Source organism: Dama dama, chromosome 13 (assembly GCF_033118175.1).
Source record: "Dama dama isolate Ldn47 chromosome 13, ASM3311817v1, whole genome shotgun sequence".
Classification (NCBI taxonomy): domain Eukaryota; kingdom Metazoa; phylum Chordata; class Mammalia; order Artiodactyla; family Cervidae; genus Dama; species Dama dama.
In genome coordinates this window covers 34,762,530-34,789,570 of record NC_083693.1, presented here as the reverse complement: position 1 = coordinate 34,789,570, position 27,041 = coordinate 34,762,530, and the positions used below count along the sequence as shown (strand labels likewise).

At 46.2% G+C, this 27,041-nt stretch overlaps 1 protein-coding gene across 3 annotated transcripts in view; it reads right to left on the bottom strand.

Annotated features, from left to right (window-relative positions):
- The window catches only part of ARNT2 (aryl hydrocarbon receptor nuclear translocator 2), a 181,371-nt gene that overhangs the window by 26,472 nt on the left and 127,858 nt on the right, over window positions 1-27,041 (bottom strand). For all 3 annotated transcript variants that reach the window (XM_061158849.1, XM_061158847.1, XM_061158848.1), the window contains exons 9-12: window positions 26,506-26,582; window positions 15,721-15,855; window positions 13,150-13,224; window positions 6,578-6,729 (exon numbers count right to left, since the gene is read on the bottom strand). In XM_061158849.1, the coding sequence (XP_061014832.1) occupies window positions 6,578-6,729; window positions 13,150-13,224; window positions 15,721-15,855; window positions 26,506-26,582 (439 nt within the window). The remainder of the gene's footprint in view (window positions 1-6,577; window positions 6,730-13,149; window positions 13,225-15,720; window positions 15,856-26,505; window positions 26,583-27,041) is intronic.

The window sequence follows — 27,041 nt, the reverse complement described above, 5'->3', positions numbered from 1 at the left end:
AATTGATATAATCGTCTATTGAAAAATGACAACTTTCTGTATTTTCTGATTCTGACTTGACAGCTTTGTGTTTTACTTTGATTTACATCTTGCAGGCACCCTCATCTCTCATTGGCACACCCTGTAAAATCCAAGTGTGGTACTCAGAGCCAGAACCTCATCAACGTTTTCACATCTCTGCAAAACGTCCCATTTTACAGATAAAGAAACGGAGGCTCATAGAGTTCAATGACGTGCCCAGGGTGACACTGGTCAGTATGGCAAACCCAGGATTCAAAACCAAGTGTGTCTTGCATCAGCCCCTGCACTCCATCCCAAAGATTTAATAGGAACCACCTTTCCACGTGTCCCATCCCAGAGCTGTGAGCCCAAGACACCATCCTGAGCCACCAGGTAGGAGAAAACAAAAATCTGTGCTTTGGGATTTTTGTAGCAGTGAGCTCCCCTCCAGGGCAGGAATCCATGAACCACCCCCCTCTTCCTTTCAATAAGCTTTCAGATACTCAACCTTGAACACAGAAGGTTTTCCAGGACATAAGGACCACTCCTACCTCGTGGTTCAGCCCTGGTGTCCAGCCCAAGCACAGAATCTTGATGAGTGGGCAGCTGTGCTGCTGTGCCGGGGGGCGTGGTGCATGGGATGAATGAGGCAGAAACCCAGCCCTTTCCACTTGCCCAGCTGTGCGCCCTGGTGTGTGTCTGTGATGCATGGAGGAGGGCGAGGGCTTTAGTTAGCACAGAAGCATGATCAGACGTGATCAGAGCCAGAGGTATTACAACGGGCGTCTGCTCTCTGCTCTGTTGAGCTCTGGGGGCTCTAAGACCACAGACAGTGACTTTTGCTAGGATATAGAAAGAAAACAAAGTCTCAGGCCCGGCTGGCAAAGACCCAGGATGCCAACCTCACTGTCCCTGTGGTCTGGACATGAGATGCTCGGTCTGGGCCTTTGGTTTCCGCTTCCGCAGCTGAGCGCGTGGGGAAGAAGTGCTGACCCGAGGGCCACCCCATCCTGAGAAGCGGTCTGAGGAGCTTTCTTGGACATTTCATGGCAATGGAATGAAAATAAACCTTGGTGTGCTTGCAAATTCCAGAGAGGGAGGAACAGGGTGGCTGGGCTGAAAGCTGACCGACAGCACACAGAAGGGAACCGGATCCCATTCCACAGACTGCTGCCCCCGCCCACCACCCATTAGCTGGGGGCCCAGAGCTAATGATCCGCAGACACACCAAGCACCGGCTTCCTGTCAGAGTGGCCTGGCTGCATCAGGAGGTACAGCATGCTGGCAGATGCTGTCAATTATCTCTGATGCTCCCAGGGCAGAGGTTTTTACTCGGCCAGAATAAGTGAGCAACCAGCCATTAGGGGGGCTGTCAGGGGCAGTCTGCCATCATACCCCTGGAAGTAATGGGAATCCAGCTCAGAGCCAGCAGGGTGGCGGGGGCGGGAGAGCTCAGCTGACCAGAGCAAGGATAATAATATCCTGTCCCCTCACCCCCACGGATTGAGCACCATCTGCATGCCCCCTGTGAAGGGCTCTGGGTGCCTGTGAAAGGTTTCGGAACTGGTATGATCCGGGACAGGGAGCAGCCTGAGTGTGGTTTTAGAGAGATGCTTCCAGGGCCAGATGGAAGGCAGGGAGAACCCGCCAGTGAGGATGATGGATGGTCACCTGGGAGATGGCAAAGCCTTGATGGAGGCAGAAGTAGAGGAGCAGGAGGTGGGCCAGAGAGGACCCCAAACAGAATCCGTGGGTCCCGGCTCTCTGCCAGCTGTCTGCTGCAGGTGGACGAGAGGGCGGGACCCAAGATAAGATGGGCCTTAGTGATTCGACAGGGTGTTTCGGCTCCTTCCTCACTAAACTCTGCACAGACCAGGAGCGACACCTTCCCTGTAGGTTTTCTTTGCTTCCTTTTACTCTCTGCTCTCACATCCTGCCAACTACCGGCCAGGTAGGCTGGACCCCCCAGGAAGACCTCCCGGAAGACATGGGGACCGTGGAGTTTCAAGGACACACACACACACCAACACAACAGGAAGCTGCGGTCATGTAGACCTGCAGGGACTCTGTAAGGGGTGGTCGCACAGGAGGGCGCGTGCTCAGCCCCAGCAGATGCGAAGGAATGCCTTCCATCCCCTGTTAAGAAGTGGGACACAGGAAGGCACAGCACCTGAGTCGTGCCAATGACCCCTGCTTAGCGGCAGCCCACGGCGTGTCTTCCTGATGGTGTCCATTCCCAGACACCCGGACACGGGCACTTTTCAAAGCTGGGCCTCCAGCATGTAAAACGGGAGCCTGTGATTTCTGGACTTTCCCTTTTCCTGCCTCAAAGTAATAGGAAAACAGGCAAGTGGGGGACAAAGAGGCCTCCCTTTCAGCAGCTTCAAATGTTAACCATTCACACTCTGTTTCCCTAGGATGTTTCTTTTGGATGCTCCAGACTGAATGCAACTGGGTTTGCAATTTCCCCTGTCCCCCCCACAGGCAGAGAGCATGAAAGAACCTTTCCACAATAAGTCTGCCTATTGCTGGCGAGGACGGGCAGGTACAAACTGGAAGCCAGACTGTTCACATGATGGCTGTCACTGCCCTCTACTGTCCACAGGCAACATTTGCTACATCCTCACGCAGAGGGCCTTAAAGGCCAGCAGACACTAGTTCAGCCTCTGCTGTGAGTCTGTGTGCGGAGGGAGCTCCTCACCCGGTCCAACCTCAGTGAGCTGCGGGCAGCAATCGTTCTGAGAAGAGATGTAAGGACACCCCTGGAACAGAGTGCTCTGTTTTGTCCATGATGCCTGACTTCCAGGAAAATAGGTCAGAGACTCTGCCTGTGGCTGCTTTTAGGAGGAGGGGGCTTTCCTTTCCTTCCAGGCCCCCCTGTGACACTACCTGCCAGGGATGCGTTCTCAGAGGCCCTGGGTGGAAGTTGTTGATTCTTTGCCTCCCCCATGCCCTCCTTGTGGCATTTTACTCCCTCCTGCATTCCCTCCCTCCTGCCACTCACTTCTCACACTCTCCATGTGATGGGAGACACCTGGGGTGGCAGGGACCAGAGCAGAGGCATCCTGAGAGTACTGGACGCCTGGCACACGTGCTCAGTGACCATCCATTGTGCTGCATTACAAGGCATGCAACTGTGAGTGCTGAAGCGTGTACTCATGTTGGAGGTGAATGAAGCATGGTGCACACTTCCCTGGTGGTCCAGTGGTTAAGAATCCACCTGCCAATGCAGGGGACATGGTTTCGATCCCAGGACAGGGGTCTGGGAAGACTTCACATGCTTTGGAGCACCTAAGCCTGTGCGCCACAACTACTGAAGCTTGAACTCTGGAGCTCATGCTCTGCAACAAGAGAAGCCACTGCAATAAGAAGCCTGCACACCACAACTAAAGAAAGCCCGTGCATAGAAATGAAGATGCAGTGAAACCAAAAAAAAAGAAGAATAGTTATAAATGTAAAACAACCAAAACCCCAAAAAGGAGAGCTTCAGTCTGTTCTTCTGCCCCAAATCCAGAGGACTCTGCCGATCCCCAGCTTGGCAATCTGCTCTCTACTGCTGAGCGCGGCCCGCACGTGAGTGGCTTTAGTGACAGGTGGGCTGTTTACATCACACCCTCCGAGGTTTCCTGGATCAGGCCATGGACACCAGGCATCACGCATGCAGAGGGAGGACCAGGAGAGAGCCCAGGTGTGGGGAGGAAGGCAGACGAGGTAAACAGAAGAGGGGCAGGATCATAAGTGGATGTAGCTATCACTAAGAGCTGGTTAATATGTCGGTATCAAAACAGTGGACATTCTCGGATGCTGCCCATGGCCTGGCATGGTGGCAGGCTGGCCCATCTCCACAGCTCCAGGCACAGGTAGCTGGTGGGGCTGGGACAGGCAAGGCGAGCCTGCAGATGAGCTGCGGTTTGAACAGATGCTGAGCAGACCTGCTTTCTTGTGCATTTCAGCCTCATCCGTGGGGCTCCTGCTGCCCAACCCTGGCTCCAGGTCAATGAGCCCACCTATTACTTCATCCTAGAAGCCCCTGCAGGTCCGGCCTGTGTCTCACCTCTACACCCCATGCTGCTGAACAAAGAAGGAACTACAAGTTTCTGCACTCTGCATGTCTCACTCTTCCTCCTGTTTCTCAAGCTTTGTCATTTTCTCCAAGGCCAGGGCAGAACACAGGCCCAGCACTAACAGCACCACACTCTGTTCCCTCTCCTGCCCAAGTCGGGGAGAGTGGGAAAAGCAAAAACTCCTTCATTGGACTAAGTTTACCAAGCAGTGACTAGACAAAGTCAGATATTAAAAAACAATAAAGATATGGGACTTCCCTGGTGGTCCAGTGGTTAAGTCTCTATGCTTCCACTGTGGTCAAGGGGGTGCGGGTTCAATCCCTGGTCAGGGAACTAAGATCCCACATGGCACAGGCCCAGCAAAAATAAAATGTTACCTTTTTGCATTAGTGGATCTACAACTTAACTAGATTCACTCCTGCTATTCTTACCACCAAGAAAGTCTTGACTAGGAGAAGGAGGTGTAAGAAAAGTCAGAGCATCAGGTGAGTCAAGGAGTAAGATGTAAAGAGAGAGGAGATGGCCTGGCAGTTGGGGGAAAGTGACCAGTGAGAACGGGTTATTGATGGGGGTCCCTGGTGGCTTCTGGGAGAGCAAGTTAGCAGAGTTGGTACCACACCAGGTTCTCGGAGGTCAAGGAGAGATGAACAGCGAGGGCGTCCAATACAAACATGTGGCAGGGCAGGGAGGGAAGCAAGCAGAGTGGCAACAGAGGGGTTTTCTAAGATCAGGAGGCATGTGCCCAGGTAAGGGCCTCTGGAGGAAACCTGTAGCGTGACTGGATGAGCACTGGGCCATGGGAGACAGGATGTACCAGGAGCTAGAAGGAAAGTGGAGGGTTGGCCTTGGAGAGGGTGGCCTCGCCCTGGCTGGCAGCCAGGAGAGCAGGAGAGGAGGCGACTAGACAGACCCACATGAACAAAGAGGGGTTCACGCAGATGGCCCTGGCTTCCCTGTTCGCTGGAAGACAACACGATGTGCCCAGAGTTAGAAGCAAGCACGTGCTTAGCCAATCTGGTGGAACTGGCAGAGAACAAGCCACGAAACTGCTGTGCAGTTGCGCCACGTGGCAGGGGGGATGGAGCTGCCTCTATCCAATCAGTAATGACCACTGGAGACCCCCCCATCCCACCGCCCAGGGCTGCTGCTCCACCAGAGAGATATAAAAGCACCATCTACACTGAGGATCCAAGGGTGGATGGGTGGGTGGGGTCTGTCATTCTCCCCATCTTACAGACGAGCAACTGAGGCTTCGAAAGAGCAGATGACTTGCCCAGGTGGGAGCTGGGACTGAAGCCCAGGTCACCAGTCCTCTGAGGGGTCTTGTGCGGACCCATCTGTCCAGCTCTGTGCCTTGTGGTCCAGCAGCAGGGCCAAAGCTGAGACACTCAGGGTGGTGCTGGAAAGGAGGCTGCTTCTGGGGACCCAGACAGGAACCGCCAAACTCAGGGAGCCGGGGACGGCAATGGAGAGCTCTGGGCAAGCCAGGAGGTCACTCACAGTGATGGCCTGGAGGTGTTGATGACCAGGGAGGAGGGCTGTCATAGATGAGGATGGGGAGGTGGCCAGGCTGGGGACAGACTCCACAGCTTAGTGTGGAACCTGGGAAAGTGGAGGGCAGCAGTGCCGCTGACCGGAGACACGGGGACGCATGGGCACAGTTCCCACCATGTAAGCTCGTCTCACACCCTGCCCCCCTGCCACCCCCAAAACTGGGCACAGCTTCCACGTGCTCCCTTGCATGTGGACATCATTTTGCCTTTGTCCATGTTGGTTCTTTGGACTTCTGATATTTCCTCGAGAATAAATCCAGAGAGGAGGTGTGACCTGCCTGTATCTAGAAGCCTGACCTCATCAAACCCTCCGGGGAACCTGAAAGAGAGCTGTTATCACCCCTTCCACCAATGGGGAAAGAGGATGAGAGATGAAGGGACACAGTCAAGGTCACACAGCAGGGAATCGGGGGCCAGGACCGGAGCTCAGGTCTATGTGTTAACATACATAGGGTACAGCAGCAAAGCCAGCAAGGATCTCAGAGGACTGCGTCGGTGACCGGACAGCCAAGAAGCCCTGTAACCCTGAGGTGCTCATCCCCAGGACGCCTGCCCCCTCACGTCCCAGAACTACCAAGAGGCTCAGCCTCACTCCTCTACCTCCCGGCTTCAGCTGGCATAACAGGGAGCTCCAAGGAAGCCCCCAGCTCCACTCTGCTGGGCCCTGCACTTGGGGAGGAGAAGATCATGGAAACCAGAGCAGCTTGAACTGACCGACAGTGTGATAGAGAGGGAGTACCACCAGGGTCATCAGTCAGCACTGAGGGTTCCCAATCAGGAGGGCCTTGAGAAGGGGGACCGGGGAGGAGATAGTGAAGAGGGGCCAATCTCCCCCTCGTCCTGCTCCTTAGCCCCCTGCAGGGATCTGCAGCTGCCGGCAGAGCCGGAGCCTGTAGGGAGGAGAGCGGCCCGGAACACCAGCGCTGGCTGGGACCTGGGGAGGGGTGGGCGGGTACGTACTTGACGTTGGTGTTGGTGCAGATGATGTACTCGATCTCATCGGAATATGGGTTCTGGAAGGTGAAGCTGCTGGTGCGGATCAACACCCACTCGCGGTTCTTGGTGCGGAACCGATACATGACCGACAGCACTTGGCCTTTCAGCTTCACCACCTGAGCAAACATTTGGAGAAGGAAGTCAGCGGGAGGAAGGAAGGTGCCAGACAGAGCGGGGAGGCAGCAGGCAGTGCTGGCTTGGCGGGGGCCAGCGGGAGCCCAGAGCAGGAGCATCACGGCCACGACGGGCACGGAGGGAGGGCGGTCACCCTCAGGGAAAGCTCAGTCCACTCCCCCTTGAGATGGGACACTGAACTGGGGTAGTTCTGTCACCACGCTGTGAAAGGCAATGCCCTTTAAAAAATACTGGCGTATAATTGCTTTACAATGGTGTGTTCGTTTCCGCTGTACAACAACGTGGACCAGCTCTACATAAACACATATCCCGTCCCCTCTTCAGTCTCCCTCCCTCTCACCGCCTCCCCCCATCCCGTCCCTCTAGATCATCACAGAGCACCAAGCTGAGCTCCCTGTGCTATACGGCGCCTTCCCATTAATTAGCTATTTGACACGTGATAGTGTACGTATGTTGATGCTACTCTCCCAATTTGTTCCACTCACCCCTTCAAAGCCCATTTTATATCAGCCCATTTTATATATTTTAGCTTTTAGAACTCAGACCATGAAAACTCTATATGCTGGAGGGTTTCCCTTTTTGCCTTGGCTACTAGGGCACTCCGAGCTTGGTGCCCGTGCCCCCATGAGGTTAACTCAGGTATGTAGTGACATTGTACTCGTGGGTTTATTTCTTCACGCTTCACATTAAGAAATTCTTAAACTCCATTTAACATTGCAGATTGGGTTAAATATACTCTCTGGGAGGAGATACAGTAAAATAGCAAATTTCTATGCATTATCTATTGTTACTTTTTTGTTGCCCACCCCCCCGCCAAACGAGGCATATGAGATCTTAGTCCCCTGAGCAGGGATGGAAACTTTGCCCCTTGCAGTGGGAATCTTAACCACTGGACTGCCAGGGAAGCTCCTCCATTATGACTTTTATGTTGCAGTACAGTTTCCAAGATACTTCTCAATGTAATCTCTCACAGGAACTTGGAGAGGTGGGCTTTTACAATTTACAAAGATAATGCTGAGCGTCACAGAAATAAAATAAGTTGCCTGAGATCAGACAACTTGGGTAGAAAAGCTGGGACAGGAACCGAAATCTTATTTCCAAACCACAAGGGTGTTTCAGAGGACACAGAGCTGGCTTTCCAGCTTTATGCACACACACAATCTATCACACGCAGAAACCCCAAGATGCAGAGACTAGATGGCAGGGTGTGGGTGCAGAAGGTGACACCAGGGGCAGCTCTCAGCCAGATCAGGAAAGAAGGAGAAAGGATACAGACGGCTGATGGGTCCAGGGCTGGGTGTGATGACGCCTCCAGCACAAAGCAAGGGGGACAGGAGTGCCCCCTCCTGGTCTGTACGTCCCAGATCCTGGGGCTGCAAGGCAACCAGCCTCCTGACTGCAGATCACAGTGCGACCAGAGATAAGAACTGGGACCCGGGCCCCTGCCCCCAACCCTTGGCACTTGTACTTTATTCTGGTTGAATGTCAGCAGCAGCCGGGGGCAGAGACCCCATGGTGGCTGAGTGCCTGCACCCTCAGCCCAGGACCTGGCAGGGAGCAGGCGCCTCAAGCACATTTTCTGAGCTGACTCAACACATCTATGTGGTGGGGTGAGGCCAGGCCAGGATGCCGAGGGATGCCTGCTAGCAAAACTGCAGCCTCAACAGGAAGTGGGCCAGAGGTCAAGGCCACGTGCCCTTCAGTGCCGTTTTCCAGGGGGGTTCTCTGAGTCTGCACAAAGCACCTGGGGTGCAGGCAGCGCCCCCATGGTGAGACCACGTCTACTGTGCCCTGAAGCTTGAGGATAGTGCCTTTTCCTGCTTCCTCTAACCAGGATGCCTGAGATGGTGTGAATATTTTAACTTCATGGAACACACACTCTCAGGCACCGCCTGTGTGCGAGCTCAGCCCCTGCTGTTAGTCACTCAGTCGTGTCCGACTCCTTGTGACCCCATGGACTGTAGCCTGCCAGGTTCCTCCATCCATGGCATTCTCCAGGCAAGAATACTGGAGTGGGTTGCCATTTTCTTCTCTAGGGGATCTTCCTGACTCAGGGATTGAACCCGTGTCTTCTGCATTGCAGGCAGATTCTTTATACTGTCTGAGCCACCAAGGAAGCCCCTTGGCCCCTGGAGCCATGGGTAAAGAGCGAGGGCGGGAGGGAGCCCAGCCCTGAACCTGACGGGGGCTGACCTACAAATATCTTGTGCATGTCTCTTCCCGTGGTCCTCATAACAGTGCCTGGTGTATCTGGAAGCTGAGCCACAAAGGAAGGAACTCCCCTGCCAAAGCCTTGTGACAGAGGAGGTTAATCTCAAAATTAAAGGCCTGCTGTCTTCAACTCAGAAATGAAAAGAGCCCCATTCACCCCATTCTCATGGGACAGAAATCTGATTCTGCCCATGGGGCACCATGAAAGGAAAGGTTAGTTTCTTTTTATTTATTTATTTGACTGTGCTAGGTCTTAGTTGTGGCATGTGGGATCTAGTTCCCTGACCAGGGATGAAACCCAGGTCCCACTCATTGGAAGCTCAGAGTCTTAACCACTGGACCACCAGGAAAGTCCCAAGAAGCAATTAGCTTCCACTGCATCTGGCCAAGGATCTCTGAAGTATCAGAGAACTAAAAAAGATATAACATAGGGCACTTGAACGGCATCGTCAACTCAATGGACATCAGTTTGAGCAAACTAAGGGAGATAGTGAAGGATGGGGAAGCCTGGTGTGCTGTATGTAGTTCATGGAGTTGCAGAGAGTTGGACACGACTGAGCAACTGAACCACAACAATGAAAACAGGGAACTCTCCTGCCAAAGCCTCATGATTGAGGAGGAGTAGGGGCAGGACGGGACCCCACTCCTACCTGACCTCTACCTAACCTCTGTCTTTCCCTGACTCGCTAGAGCTGAGACAGAACAGTCATGTCATCCCCAGAGAGCCTCTCACCCAGCACAGAAAGGGCAGGCGCATGGTAACTGTAACTCGGAGAGCAAACACAACGACAGAAACATAAGATCAGGTGCCATGGATTACCAGGAAATCAAGGAGACAGCCTTTCTCAGGATCCTGAAAGGGTTCCTGGAGGGAGGTGGGTTTGGGTGACATGCTGGCTGGTAAAGCTCTGGCTGAAACTGAAACTCCAGTACTGGCCACCTGATGCGAAGAACTCACTCACTGGGAAAGACTCTTGATGCTTGGAAAGATTGAGGGCAGAAGTGGGTGACAGGATGAGATGGCTGGATGGCATCACTGACTCCATGGACATGAGTTTGAGCAAACTCTGGGAGATGGTGAAGGACAGGGAAGCCTGGCATGCTGCAGTCCATGGGGTCGCAAAGAGTCAGACATGACTGAGTGACTGAACAATAACAAAGTTTTGGGGAAGGGTCCCCTGGGGCAGAGAGTGCAGATGAGCACATGTCTGGAGGTGGGGAGACCTAAGGTGCCATGTGGGTGGGACCACGCATGTAAGGCAGTGGGGGTGTCACAGTCCAGGCCTGGAGACCAGGCTGGTGCATTCACCTGTGCTTTATTCAGGTATGATGCTAGTACCTGAGACCACCAAGGCCAGGTATAAAGCCAGCCCAGCCCAGCTGTTCCTGCAAACACCTTCACTCATCACCACCACCACCACCACCACCATCACTTTGGAAGACATTTGAGCAGAGAAAAGGAGGAGCCTGCCTTAATCTCCCTGGGTCCCACTCTTCCATCTGATATCCAGGTCACCTGGGATCCAGAGAGGGGATCCAACAGCAGAGTCCAGAGCAGACTCGGGATTCCCAACCCACAGGGGCCCCATCTGGCATGCTGTCATCCCACCAACCACAAATTCCTCATGAACTCGCGATCCCACTCTAAAGTGTCACATCTGGGTCATTCAAAACTTCTGTTTAAATCCAGAGTTAAAGAGCTTGCTCTGAACTCACAGCCTCCTCTGTGCTTTTTTGCAAAAATAAGTCACTTCCTTTTATCAACATTTGTCCTCCACCCCGACCGCTAGTGGCTGGAACCCAAAGAACACAGGCGAGGAGCCCTGGCCTGGCTCTCCAGCTTGTCCAGGCGGCTGCTGGCTGCTGCCTGCTGAGCCAGGTGACCCACCCTAGCCACTGGCTATCGGGTGGGGCTGCTTTGGTTTCACCTCCTGCCCCTGGAATGAGGTGGCAGCTCTCAGAGCAAGGGTTACTTAAGCAGAATCCTAGGGTGGGATGGATGTTTTACTCCTCTTTCTCTTCCAAACTAACCAGGTTCTGACAGTGTCAGCAGTTTAAAATCTCCGAGGTGCTGTCAGATGGAGAGGCCTGTGTGGGGAGTTTGGGGATGGAGGTGGACACTTCGGAAGGAGGCAGACTCTGATTCCAGTTCTGTTATCACCTTGCTGTGTGACTTGGGGCAAGTGACTGAACCTCTCTGAGTCCTGGTTTTCACTGCAAAAAGTAGGAATGATAAGATATTGTGAAGGGTTGAGGATTATACAGGATAACATGTGACAAAGGGTCCATTGTTGTTCAGTTGCTAAGTCGTGTCTGAGTGAGATCCCATGGACTACAGCCTGTCAGGCTCCTCTGTCCATGGGATTTCCCAGGCAAGACAACTGGAGTGCATTTCCATTTCCTTCTCCAGGGGATCTTTCCAACCCAGGGATCAAACCCGTGTCTCCTGCATTGGCAGGCAGATTCTTTGCCACTGAACCACCTGGGAAGCTCAAGGAAGCTGTTGTAAAACTCAAAATACATGGACGGGTGGCCTGGGCAAGGTCAGTAAGAACAAGAGAGGGAGAAGAGGGCAGGTTACAGGTGTCTTTTGAGGTGGGCTGGAGACAGGAGGACCAATCAGGCAGGATGTGGGAAATCAAGGAAAGAGTGAAGACTCTCTTGGTTTCTGATTTTGCAGCCAGAAGACCAGCGGCACAAAGGAGACTGGGGGCTGTGAGGAGAGGGGAGCGCTGTGTGGGAAGGTTCATGGGCGCTCAAGTGCAGGTGTGGGCTCGCTATCTGCACATCCGCAGGTGATGATCTGGACTGAACTCATCCAGGAGGTAAAATCACCTGGATACCAGAGAGAAGGAGAGAAGGCGCCAAGAACAGAGCCCTAGGGTATCATGGCTTGGAGATGCAGGCAGAGAGGAAGGATGGACAACAAAGCAGTCTAGCAGTTGGAAAGGTAACCAGGAGCTGGTGATATCTGGGAAGAACAGAGCAGCAGGGCACAAGTGATGTGCACGTACAGGTGCGGTGTAACTGGAGCCCTAGGCCTGTGCATGCAGACAGTTCCATGCCTTTCACAGGAGAGCTCAGTGTCGGAGGAGCTCATTCTGAACCACTTGCAAAGCAGAATGTCAAGGACTTATTCTCTCAAATGAATGACAAACCATGATTCCCTCTTAAAAAGCAATTCAAAGGCCCTTCTTCTGTAACATCACCCATTCTTTTCCCTGCAGGGACTGAAGCGAGTCCTCGGAGCCCTTTGAGGAACTGGCTCTCTCTCTGGACCCGGGCTCAAGAGGGGGCAGGTCCGCAGTGACAGTCCTGCTTCACACACTCCCTACCCATGTGACCTTATGGAATTCTTTCATGAAGCTTCACTTGACTCGCCTGTAGCATGAGGATAATAACACCCACTCCTGTGACTGTTGTGAAGTTTCGGGAAAGCAGTGTGTGCAAAAGGGCTTTCCACACTGCCTGGCACATAGTAGGTGCTCAGTAAACAGCATCCAATTCTAACAATGCTCTGGATGCAGTGAGCATACTGGCCTTTCTCTCAGACCCCCATGGTCACCCTTGGTCCTTCTCGCTCCTTCACTGTCTCTATCCACATTGTCAGCATCGCTACCCCAGCAACCACCTCCTCTGCTGCTCCTGCCCCAGTTCTGGTCTCATCACCAGGGCAACAGAAGCAGCCTTCTGATTTGTCGTTTGTTCCATTTGTTTTGCATCCTTGTCTCTTCCACATACCTGGGCTGCCAAAATGGTTTTTCAAAAACACCGCTCCATTTCAAATCCTCAAGGGAATCCTCACTTAAACGACTCAGGAGAGAATTTAAGTTCCTTGTGATGGCATATGAGGCCCTTCAGAATCTGGCCTCATCGGCCTCATTTTTGACCACTGCCCACCTCCTCCCTACAAGCTGGCCAGTGTCGCTCTAGCCATGAGGAACTACTTAAAACTCTCCCAACTGGCTGTGCTCTTCCTTGCATCTCTGGTGCTGGCCTCTTGTCTAGAATGTTCTGTCATTTCTTCTCTGCTCATCTGTTAAGACCCATCCTGATTGTTGCCTCCCCTCGGTCTGAGAGGCCCTCTGATGCCTTGTAGAGGGGGTCCCTGCTGCCTGCCTGGCACATGGAAGGACCATATCCATGTGTATCCGGCTTCTACATCAGCTGGAAATGAACATTCATGGTACCTGCTGGAAACTCTCCCGAAGATGGCTCTGATCCTCAGAGTGGCAGAACTCCAAAATGTCCTTTCCTAGAAGATCCTAAAGAGAGAGAGACAAGCTTTAATACTCCCCAACCCCAAGTTTCATTGTTTATATATCACTGTTAGACAAGAAGGTTCACATACATCCCCTTCAACTCATCTCCTCTAGCTCACACCATCATAAGGGGGAAAAAAGTGGATGGAAATGTTCTCCTTGAGCGATTAAGGAGCTGGCATCTGGTGCCCCATCCTCAGTGCCTCTGGCATGTTCAGTACTGACTTCTAATTTTGCTAAGGCACTAGAGCAGCAGCTTCAGAATGCAATTTTATTTCTGTTTGCCTTGGAAAGGCAGACTGTACAGGCAAGCTCTAATAAACATTTTAATAAACATAAAAAGAACACAAGTGGTAGCTTGAAGATGGATGTGTAGCCTATGAAACCTGGAATCGTTTAAATGCGGGGAACTGCAGCTCTCTCGTGCCTGGAGAAAAGCAGTTATCATAAAATAACTAAACTTGTTAAGTCTGTTGACAACCTACCTTCGTTCATCTATGTTTTATTCAAAGGACCCAGCATTAACCCCAAACAAAAGTGTTTTGCAATGAAACCAACTGGAATGACAGAAACCGTCCAAAAGCAAATGGGTTATAGGAAACTGGTCCAGTTGGAAGTATCTTCAGCGGCAAAGAGTTTCAACAAAGTCATCGATCAGAACCCAAATCAGCAAAAGGCCTCAGTGGGTGCTGACGCGGACAGGGGAAAGGAGTCTTATCTGTGCCAAGAAACACCTAGATCCAGATGCCCATGGAAGATGGCTGGTGGATAAATGAATCTGGCTGGAAACAGAGGCCATCAGAGGTCACAGTGAATGTGGAAAGAGATTAATTTTCCCTTTCATTCCATCCCAGTATTCTGAGGTTTACATCAGTCTGGAGATGAAGAATTCAATGAATGGTTCCCATATTTCAATTTAGTCTGTTTCTAGTTCTAAAATAGACATGTAATTTAAAAAAAACCCATCAATGTCACCCAAACTTTGTTCCTCAGAACAAAGATTCTTTTTCTTCTTTTTTTTTTGTTCAAATGTTTTTTATATTGGAAGAAATTTAAATCTACAGAAAAGCTGAAAGGGCAGTGTAATTCACACCTGTGGGTCATTTTAACTGGATTCATCAACTGTCAGTATTTTGTCATATTTGCATTTTTCTCTTTCTTTCATATATATGCAAATATAAATATATAAGTGAAACATAAAAAGTAAATGCAAATGAAATATCATACCTATGCACAAATATATCTAAAATATATTTACATATATCTTATTTTAAAATACATTTAAAATATATTTATATATTTAAGTTTTTGTTGAATCATTTGAAAACAATTAGCAGGAATCACGACACTCCTCACGTATGAAATATGTGTCTCTTTGCAACCCCATGGTTTGTCCATGGAATTTTCCAGGCAAGAACAGTGGAATAGATTGCTATTCCCTTCTCCAGGGGATCTCCCTGACCCAAGGATTGAACCAGGGTCTCCTGCATTGCAGGTAGATTTTTTAGCATCTGTGCTAGCAAGGAAGCCCCATATAAATGACATTTCCTTACAGATCCATAATGTACCATATTATACCTTTAAAAATCAATAATTATTTGACAAAATCACCGAACATATTAACATTTCCTTACTTGTTTCCCAGTTGTCCTTTATAGTTATACGTCTTCAGGCTGAGGACCCAATGAAGGCTCTTACATTGCATCCTGTTATTTTATCTCTATGGTTTATCTTAATTTGGAACAATCTCTCCTGCCTTTTGGTATTTCTTGTTACTTTTGTGTTTTTCACTTTTTTAAAAAAAAAGACCTTGAAAATGAGCCTCTTGTAAAAAGAGGATCCATATACATTTGAGAAACAAATGGTGAGACAAAATTCAGGGAACATCTTTAAGACATTTCAGGGTCTTTCACATGAATATACTTTTAACGTTTCTAAGGAGATTTCCTGTTTGGTATTCATCAAAATTAATTGATATGAGAGTCTCTTTTTCATAGAATAATTAGCAGGAATCACACCTTAATTCTAGTTTGAGAAAAATCTAGAGCTAGATTAAACAAAATGGTTAGTGCAAAAAATAGAGAGTTAATTTTAAGCAGTGCAGTTGCATACAATAACCTTTTTTGCTTTGGAAGGCCATTACCCAGGCAAGGAGATGGATTTTTATGCTGTGTTTCCCTGTATCGTCACTGTATTATATCTTGAACAAATGAGGTAGGTGCATTTTGAAAGTGAAAGCGTTAATCGATCAGTTGTGTCTGACTCTTTGTGACCCCATGGTGTGTAGCCTGCCAGGCTCCTCTGCATGGGATTCTCCAGGCAAGAATACTGGATTGGGTTGCCATGCCCTTCTCCAGGGGATCTTCCTAACCCAGGGACTGAACCCAGGTGTCCTGCATTGCAGGCAGATTCTTTACCATCTGAGCCACTAGGGAAGCCCAAGTGCATTTTAAATAAAACTAAATCTCCAGCCGACTCCATGAGCTCAAAACCACCTACCTGAGGCTGGTAGCCAATCACACTGATGCATCTTGGGTCCACAAATGTGATGATCCCATCAGAGTTATGCCGAGATAAGAATTCTGTGGGCACCGACATCCCACTCATGTCCATGCACACAGGAGAGCTGGTCACCTGGAATGGAGAAATCCACAGGGAAGCAGTTTTAACAGAGACAGAGACAGTGATAGAGACTGAGTTAGAGAACAATCCACGTGGATTTAATATCACAGATCCTTCTAGATCATGAGTATGAGTTCAAAATGTTTGACAATAAATACAGGAGAGGGTGTGGAGAAAAGGGAACCCTCCTACATTGTTGGTGGGAATGTAAATTGGTGCAAACACTATGGAGAACAGTAGGGAGGTTCCTTAAAAAAAACTAAAAATAGAACTACCATATGACCCAAGAATCCCACTCCTGGGCATATACCCTGAGAAAACCATAATTCAAAAGATACATGCAGTGGAGAGCAAATAGGGAATTGACTACTGGCTAGACTGCTCTCTCTCCTTTTGATTCCCCCTGTTCTCCTCATGGTCACCTCTATCTCTCTCCTCCCTCTTCTCTTCTCCACATAACTCTGTGAACCTCTCTGGGTATCTCTCACCATGGAGAATCTTTTCACCATTGACCTAGATGTTTTATCACTGGTGCTGTATGGATGGAGAAGTCTTGAGGCTACTGTAAGAATAAGACTGAAAGCCACAGGCAGGAGGCTTAAATCCAAAACTTAAGAACACCAGAAAACTCCTGACTCCAGGGAACATTAATAGACAAGAGCTCACACAAAAGCCTCCATACCTACACTGAAACCAAGCTCCACCCAAGAACCAACAAGTTCCAGAGCAAGACATACCACACTAATTCTCCAGCAAAGCAGGAACACAGCCCTAAGCATTAAAAGACAGGCTTCCCAAAGCCATGCCAAACCCATAGATATCCCAAAACTCACTACTAGACACTTCATTGCATTCCAGAGAGAAGAGATCCAGCTCCATCCACCAGAACACGATGCAGGCTCCCCTAACTAGGAAACTTGACAAGTCACTAGTCCAATCCCACCCACAGGGAGCAGGCTCCACAACAAAGAGGAACCATGAACTTCTAGCCTACAGAAAGGACACCCCAAACACAGCAATCTAAACAAAATGAAAAGGCAGAGAAATATTCAGCAGACAAAGGAACATGATAAATGCCCACCAAACCAAACAAAAGAGGAGGAGATACGGCATCTACCTGAAAAAGAATTCAGAATAATGATAGTACAGATGATCCAAAATCTTGAAAAAAAAAAAAATGGAGTTACAGATAAATAGACCAGAGACAAGGACTGAGGAGATGCAATAAATGTTTAACAAAGACCCAGAAGAAATAAAGAACAGTCAATTAACAATGAATAATGCAATAACTGAGATCAAAAGCACTGTGGAGGGAACCAACATTAGAATAACTGAGGCAGAAGGTAGGATAAATGAGGTGGAAGGAAGATAGAATGGTGGAAATAAATGAAGCAGAGAGGAAAAAAGAATTAAAAGAAATGAGGACAACCACAGAGACCTCTGGGACAATCTTAAACGCCCCAACATTCGAATCATAGGAGTCCCAGAAGAAGACAAAAAGAAAGTCCATGAGAAAATACTTGAGTAGGTAATAGTTGAAAACTTCCCTAAAATGGGGAAGGAAATAGCCACCCAAGTCCAAGAAACCCAGAGAGTCCCAAACAGGACAAACCCAAAGTGAAACACCCCAAGACACATATTAATCAAATTAATGAAGATCAAACACAAAGAAAAAATATTAAAAGCAGCAAGGGCAAAACAGCAAATAACTCACAAGGGGATCCCCATAAGGATAACAGCTGATCTTTTAATAGACACCCTTCAAGCCAGAAGGGAATGGCAGGACATACTTACAGTGATGAAAGGGAAAACCTACAACCCAGATTACTGTACCCAGCAAGGACCTCATTTAAATAAGAAGGAGAAATAAAAAGCTTTACAGACAAGCAAAAGCTCAGAGAATTCAGCACCACCAAACCAGCTCGTCAACAAATGCTAAAGGATCTTCTCTAGACAGGAAACCCAGGAAAGGTTTATAAACTCGAACCCAAAACAACAAAGCAAATGGCAACGGGATCATATTTATCAATAATTACCTTAAATGTAAATGGGTTGAATGCCCCAACCAAAAGACAAAGACTGGCTGAATGGATACAAAAACAAGACCCCTATATATGCTGCCTACAAGAGACCCACCTCAAAACAAGGGACACACATACACTGAAAGTGAAGGGCTGGAAAAAGATATTTTACACAAATGGAGACCAAAAGAAAGCAGGAGTAGCAATACTCATATCAGATAAAATAGACTTTGAAATAAAGGCCATGAAAAGAGACAAAGAAGGACACTACACAATGATCAAAGGATCAATCCAAGAAGAAGATATAACAATTATAAATATATATGCACCCAACACAGGAGCACCACAATATGTAAGGCAAATGCTAACAAGTATGAAAGGGGAAATTAGCAGTAACACAATAATAGTGGAAGACTTTAATACCCCACTCACACCTATGAATAGATCAACTAAACAGAAAATTAGCAAGAAAATACAAGCTTTAAAAGATACAATGAACCAGTTAGACCTAATAGATATCTATAGGACATTTCACCCTAAAACAATGAATTTCACCTTTTTCTCAAGTGTACATGGAACCTTCTCCAGGATAGATCACATCCTGGGCCATAAATCTAGCTTTGGTAAATTCAAAAAAATTGAAATCATCTCAAGCATCTTTTCTGATCACAAGGTGGTAAGATTAGATGTCAACTACAAGGAAAAAACTATTAAAAATACAAACATATGGAGGCTAAATGACACACTTCTGAACACCCAATAAATCACAGAAGAAATAAAAAAAGAAATAAAAATATGCATAGAAATGAATGAAAATTAAAATACAACAACCCCAAACCTGTGGGATTCAGTAAAAGCAGTGCTAAGGGGAAGGTTCATAGCAATACAAGCCTACCTCAAGAAACAGGAGACAAATCAAATAAATAACCTAACTCTACACCTAAAGCAACTAGAAAAAGAAGAAATGAAGCACCCGAGGGTCAGTAGAAGGAAAGAAATCATAAAAATTAGGGCAGAAATAAATGCAAAAGAAACGAAGGAGACCATAGCCAAAATCAACAAAGCTAAACGCTGGTTCTTTGAGTAGATAAATAAAATAGACAAACCATTAGCCAGACTTATCAAGAAAAAAAGGGAGAAGAATCAAATCAACAAAGTTAGAAATGAAATTGGAGAAATCACAACAAACAACACAGAAATACAAAGGATCATAAGAGACTACTATCAGCAATGATATGCCAATAACATGGACAGCTTGGAAGAAATGGACTAATTCTTAGAAAAGTATAACTTTCCAAAACTTAACCAGGAAGAAAGAGAAAATCTTAACAGACCCATCACAAGCACAGAAATTGAAACTGTAATCAGAAATCTTCCAACAAATAAAAGCCCAGGACCTGATGGCTTCATAGCTGAATTCTACCAAAAGTTTAGAGAAGAGCTAACACCTATCCTACTCACACTCTTGCAGAAAATTTCAGAGGACAATAAACTTCCAAACTCATTCTATGAGGCCACCATCACCCTAATATCAAAACCAGACAAGTTCAGTTCAGTTCAGTTCAGTTGCTCAGTCATGTCTGACTCTCTGCGACCCCATGAATTGCAGCACTCTAGGCCTCCCTGTCCATCACCAACTTCTACTAGAGTCCACGCAAACCCATGTCCATCGAGTTGATGATGCCATCCAACCATCTCATCCTCTGTCATCCCCTTCTCCTCCTGCCCTCAATCTTTCCCAGTATCAGGGTCTTTTCCAATGAGTCAGCTCTTCGCATCAGGTGGCCAAAGTTCTGGAGTTTCAGCTTCAACATCAGTTCTTCCAATGAACACCCAGGACTGATCTCCTTTAGGAGGGACTGGTTTGATCTCCTTGCAGTCCAAGGGACTCTCAAGAGTCTTCTCTAACACCACAGTTCAAAAGCATCAGTTCTTTGGTGCTTAGCTTTCTTTATAGGCCAACTCTCACATCCATATATGACCACTGGAAAAACCATAGCCTTGACTAGGCGGACCTTTGTTGGCAAAGTAATGTCTCTGCTTTTTAATATGCTATCTAGGTTGGCCATAACTTTCCTTCCAAGGAGTAAGTGTCTTTTAATTTCATGGCTGCATTCACCATCTGCAGTGATTTTGGAGCCCAGAAAAATAAAGTCAGCCATTGTTTCCACTGTTTCCTCATCTATCTGTCATGAAGTCATGGGACCAGATGCCATGATCTTAGTTTTCTGAATGTTGAACTTTAAGCCAACTTTTTCATTCTCCTCTTTCACTTTCATCAAGAGGCTCTTTAGTTCTTCCTCACTTTCTGCCATGAGGGTGGTGTCATCTGCATAGCTGAGGTTATTGATATTTCTCCTGGCAATCCTGATTCCAGCTTGTGCTTCCTCCAGCCCAGCATTTCTCATGATGTACTCTGCATATAAGTTAAATAAGCAGGGTGACAGTATACAGCCTTGACGTACTCCTTTTCCTATTTGGAACTAGTCTGTTGTTCAATGTCCAATTCTAACTGTTGCTTCCTGACCTGCATACAGGTTTCTCAAGAGGCAGGTCAGGTGGTCTGGCATGCCCATCTCTTTCAGAATTTTCCACAGTTTACTGTGATCCACACAGTCAAAGGCTTTGGCATAGTCAATAAAGCAGAAATAGATGTTTTTCTGGAACTCTCTTGCTTTTTCGATGATCCAGCAGATGTTGGCAATTTGATCTCTGGTTTCTCTGCCTTTTCTAAAACCATTTTGAACATCTGGAAGTTCATAGTTCACATATTGCTGAAGCCTGGCTTGGAGAATTTTAAGCATTATTTTACTAGTGTGTGAGATGAGTGCAATTGTGCAGTAGTTTGAGCATTCTTTGGGATTGCCTTTCTTTGGGATTGGAATGAAAACTGACCTTTTCCAGTCCTGTGGCCACTGCTGAGTTTTCCATATTTGCTGGCATATTGAGTGCAGCACTTTCACAGCATCATCTTTCAGGATTTGAAAAAGCTCAACTGGAATTCCGTTACCTCCACTAGCTTTGTTTGTAGTGATGCTTCCTAAGGCCCACTTGACTTCACATTCCAGGATGTCTGGCTCTAGGTGAGTGATCACAGCATCATGATCACAAAAAAAGAAAACTACAGGCCAATATCACTGATGAACATAGATGCAAAAATCTGTAACAAAATTCTAGCAAACAGAATCCAACAAACAACATATTAAAAAGATCATACATCATGACCAAGTGGGCTTTATCCCAGGGATGCAAGAATTCTTCAATATTTGCAAATCAACCAATATGATACACTGCATTAACAAATTGAAAGATTAAAAACCATATGATTATCTCAACAGATGCAGAGAAAGCCTTTAACAAAATTCAATATCCATTTATGATAAAAATCCTTCAGAAAGCAGGCACAGAAGGAACATACCTCAACATAATAAAAGCCATATATGATAAACCCACAGCAAACATTATCTCAATGGTGAAAAATTGAAAGCATTTCCCCTAAAGTCAGGAACAAAACAAGGATGCCCACTCTCACCACTACTATTCAACATAGTTTTGGAAGTTTTAGCCACAGCAATCAGAGAAGAAAAAGAAATAAAAGGAGTTCAGATTGGAAAAGAAGAAGTAAAACTCTCACTGTTTGCAGATGACCAGATCCTCTACATAGAAAACCCTTTAGGATTCTACCAGAAAATTACTAGAGCTAATCAGTGAATATACTAAAGTCTCAGGCTATAAAGTTAACACACAGAAATACCTTGCATTCCTATACACTAATAATGAGAAACAGAAAGAGAAATTAAGGAAACAATTCCATTCACCATTGCAACGAACAGAATAAAATACTTAGGAATAAATCTACCTAAAGAAACAAAAGACCTATACATAGAAAACTATAAAACACTGATGAAAGAAATCAAAGATGACACAAATAGATGGAGAAATATACCATGTTCATGGATCAGAACAATCAATATAGTGAAAATGAGTATACTACCAAAAGCAATCTATAGATTTAATGCAATACCTATCATGCTACCAACAGTATTTTTCAGAGAACTAGAACAAATAATTTCACAATTTGTATGGAAATATAAAACACCTCGAATAGCCAAAGCAATCTTGAGGAAGAAGAATGGAACTGGAGGAATCAACCTGCCTGACTTCAGACTATACTACAAAGCTACAGTCATCAAGACAGTATAGTACTGGCACAAAGACAGAAATATAGATCAATGGAACAAAATAGAAAGCCCAGAGATAAATCCACACACCTATGGACACCTTATCTTTGACAAAGGAGGCAAGAATATACAGTGGAGAAAAGACAATCTCTTTAACAAGTGGTGTTGGGAAAACTGGTCAACCACTTGTCAAAGAATGAAATTAGAACACTTTCTAACACCATACGCAAAAAATAAACTCAAAATGGATTAAAGATCTAAATGTAAGACCAGAAACTATAAAACTCCTAGAGGAAAACATAGGCAAAAGACTCTCTGACGTAAATAATAGGAGGATCTTCTATGACCCACCTACCAGAGTAATGGAAATAAAAGCAAAAATAAACAAATGGGACCTAATTAAACTTAAGAGCTTTTGCACAATGAAGGAAACTATAAGCAAGGTTTATATAAAAGACAGCCTTCAGAATGGAAAAAATAATAGCAAATGAAGCAACTGACAAAGAATTAATATCAAAAATATACAAGCAACTCCTGAAGCTCAATTCCAGAAAAATAAATGACCCAATCAAAAAATGGGCCAAAGAACTAAACAGACATTTCTCCAAAGAAGACATATAGATGGCTAACAAACACATGAAAACATGCTCAACACCACTCATTATCAGAGAAATGCAAATCAAAACCACAATGAGGTACCATCTCATGCTGGTCAGATGTAGATGGCTGCTATCCAAAAGTCTACAAACAATAAATGCTGGAGAGGGTGTGGAGAAAAGGAAAACCTCTTACACTGTTGGTGGGAATGCAAACTAATACAGCCACTATGGAGAACAGTATGGAGATTCCTTTAAAAACTGAAAATAGAACTGCCATACGACCCAGCAATCCCACTGCTGGGCATATACACTGAGGAAACCAGAATTGAAAGAGACATGTGTACCCCAATGTTCATCGCAGCACTGTTTACAATAGCCAGGACATGGAAGCAACCTAGACATCCATCGGCAGATGAATGAATAAGAATGCTGTGGTACATATACAAAATGGAATATTACTCAGCTATTAAAAAGAATGCATTTGAATCAGTTCTAATGAGGTGGATGAAACTGGAGCCTATTATACAGAGTGAAGTAAGAAAAACACCAATACAGTATATCAACGAATATATATGGAATTTAGAAAGATGGTGTAATGATGACCCTATATGCAAGACAGCAAAAGAGACACAGATGTAAAGAACAGTCTTTTGGACTCTGTGGGAGAAAGCGAGGGTGGGGTGATCTGAGAGAATAGCATTGAAACATGTATATTATCATATGTGAAATAGATCACCAGTCCAGGTTTGATGCATGAGACAGGGTGCTCAGGGCTGGTGCCAGGATGACTCTGAGGGATGGGATGGGGAGGGAGGGTCTGGATGGGGAACACATGTACACCCATGGCTGATTCATGTCAGTGTATGGCAAAAACCACCACAATATTGTAAAGTAACTGACCTCCAATTAAAATAAATTTTGAAAAAAGATACATGCATCCCAATGTTCACTGCAGCACTATTTATAATAGCTGGGACATGGAAGCTAAATGTCCATTAATGGAGGAATAAATAAAGCAGATATGGTACATGTACACAACAAAATATTACTCAGCCATAAAAAGGAATGAAATTGTTCCATTTAGGGAGGTGGATGGACCTAGAGACTGTTATACAGAGTGAAGTAAGTCAGAAAGAGAACAAATACTACATGATATCACTTATCTGTGGAATCTAGAAAAATGGTACAGATGTGCTTGCTGGCAAAACAGAAATAGAGACACAGATGTAGAGAACAAACATATGGACACCAAGGTGGGGAAGGAAGAGTGGGATGGATTGGGAGATTGGGACTGACACTTATACACTATTCATACTATGTATAAAATAGATAACTAATGAGAACCCACTGTATAGCACAGGAAATGATGCTCACTGCTCTGTGATGACCTAAATGGTAAGGAAATCTAAGAAGGAGGAGATATATGTATATGTGCAGCTGATTCACTTTGCTGTACAGCAAAACTAACACAGCATTACCTGAAAGCAACTATATTGCAATAAAATTAATCTAAAAAACAAATAAAATGTTTGAAACTGCCCTGGTCATACCTTGGACTAACTGGAACAGTAGACCACTTTCTCTACACTTCTGAGCTTCTTTTGTGACCCCATGGACTGGAGTCCACCAGGCTCCTCTGTCCATGGGATTTCCAAGGCAAGAATACTGGAGCAGGTAGCCATTTCCTTCTCCATGGGATCTTCCGGGACCAGGGATTGAACCTGCTTCTCCTGCATTGGCATGCGGATTCTTTACCACTGAGCCAACAACAAAGCCCAAACGAGTCTAAGGCACTGATTACACCATTTGGAAATTCTACATTTGTGAACTGAATTCACTCAAGTATTCTTTCTTCCCCTGTTTGCAAGGAATAAACAATGCTTATCATGTGTTAATGAAACAGCTTATTCATCTATCTGAAAACAGTGAGATCCAGGAAGCCACAGACATGCGGTACCAGTGTTCTCTGAACTATATCTACTACGGCCTCACCATCAGTACCTGGAAGGCCCTCAATGCCACAGGAAGAAAGACTTAGTGGCTACTGGGTGCACTAGACATCAGGCCAGTGGGATTTATACATTAATACATTATTCAGAATATCTAATTCTCAAAAGATGAAAAAGACACATTTCCTGCCCTTGAGGAGTCTGCAAGGAAGGACCTTGCCCTCAACTAACTATATGAAAACAGACAGTGAAGAATCTTAACTGACATATAAACTTGATGCTGGATGAGTAGGGAGGTGAGTGATTCATTTTGACTAAGCAGACAAGGGAGTTGTTTCACTGAATCTTGAAGGATGAGGAAACAGAAGTAAACAAGAGGGGAAGGAGTTCTCCTGTTTAAGGAGCCTCCTTTAACAACAGGCAGAAGTAACAGCCTGTGGATGTCCACAATGGTGGGGATGTGCATGGCAGGCTTGTGGAAAGGTGATGATGTAGTTTGGGAATAGGGCATGAGAGAGGGGAGGGAGGAGATGGGATTGTAAGATGAGTGGGTGCTTTATCCTGCAGACCACAGGGAAACACTCACAGTGACTAGACATGGGTGTGAAACAAGGACTGACGGTGTATATAGTACAGAGAACTATATTCAGTATCTTGTAATAACCTACGATGGAAAAGAATTAGGAAAAAATATATACAATATCACCTATATCTGGATGTTTTTGAATTGTAGTCCTGGAGAAGATTCTTGAGAATCTCTAGGACAGCAAGGAGATCCAATCAGTCAATCCTAAATGAAATCAGTCCTGAATATCCATTGGAAGGATTGATGCTGAAGCTGAAGCTCCAATACTCTGGCCACCTGATGCAAAGAGTCACCTCATTGGAAAGACCCTGATGCTGGGAAAGGTTGAGGGCAGGAGGAGAAGGGGGCAGTAGAGGATAAGATGGTTGGATAGCATCACCAACTCAATGGATATGAATTTGAACAAACTTTGAGAGATAATGAAGGACAGAGGGGCCTGGTGTGCTGCAGTCCATGGAGTCACAAAGAGTTGGACATAACTTAATGACTGAACAAAAACAAATATGTAGAATCCAGAAAAGTGGTACAGATAAACTTATTTGCAAAACAGAAACAGAGACAGAAGTAGACAACAAATTTATGGACACCAAGTGGGGTGGAATGCATTGGGAAATTGGGATTGACATGTATATATTATTGATGTGCTAAATCACTTCAGTCGTGTCTGACTCTTTACGACTCTATGGACTATAGCCCACCAGGCTCCTCTGATCATGGGATTCTCCAGGCAAGAATACTGGAGTGGGTTGCCATGCCCTCCTCCAGGAGATCTTCTCCACCCAGGGATCAAACCCACATCTCTTGTGTCTCTTTCATTGGCAGGTGGGTTCTCGACCACTAGCACCACCTGGGAAGCCCAATACTATGTATAAAATAGATAACTAATGAGAACCTACTGTCCAGCAAAAGGAAGTCTACTCAATGCTCTGTGGTGACGGGGAGGAAACCTAAAGAAGAGGGGATATTTCTATACATAGAGCTGATTCACTTTGCTGTACAGCAGAAACAAACATGAAATTGTTAGTGGACTATACTTCAATTAAAAAAGAAAATGGGTGTGATGTGAGCAGAGCTCAACTTTGCAATAACTGGTGCATATCAGGATGGGCTGGTGCAGACTCTCATTGAAGTGAGAACTCTGCCGCTCGCAGGTCACAGTCCCCACTTTCTTCTCCCAGATTCAGCCTCATCTTCTCCCATAAGGTGAGATGCAGAACCCGTGCTGAGGACACGGGAGATGGAAAAAGTCATCCAGACCACAGACTCTTGCTCGCTGCAATAGCAAGCCCTCCTTGGAGGTTAAAAAGGCAGTGAGCTCCTTCTTACCTGGAGTCTTCCAATTGCCACCAGGCAATATTTACTGCCTTGTCCCACATCGGCATCTTCTTCAGGTATAGTCATTCCTGAAATGAAAGATGCCAGAGTCAGCAACATGTCCAGGGCGACTTGAAAAGAGGTACAGGTGTCCATGATTTTACTTACATGATTAAAAATGTAGATCTACTGTGGACCCTGCAGGGTCTAGGGAGTCAGTCAATGAATAACCAGTCCTTTGCTCATTTCCTGCTCAGTTCTCTGCCTGATGTCTTTTGATAATTTGTTTCTTTAAGACTTTTTTTGGTGTGGACCATTTTAAAGTCTTTATTGTATCTGTTGCACTATTGCTTCTATTTTATGTTTTGGCCCTGAGGCACGCAGGATCTTTCACACGGGATCTTTTTTAGTTGAGGCATTCAAATTGCTCGTTGCGGCCTGTGGGATCTTAGCTCCCTGACCAGGGATCGAACCTGTACCTCCTGCACTGGAAGGTGAAGTCTTAACCACTAAACCACCAGAGAAGTCCCTCTTTTGATAATTTCATG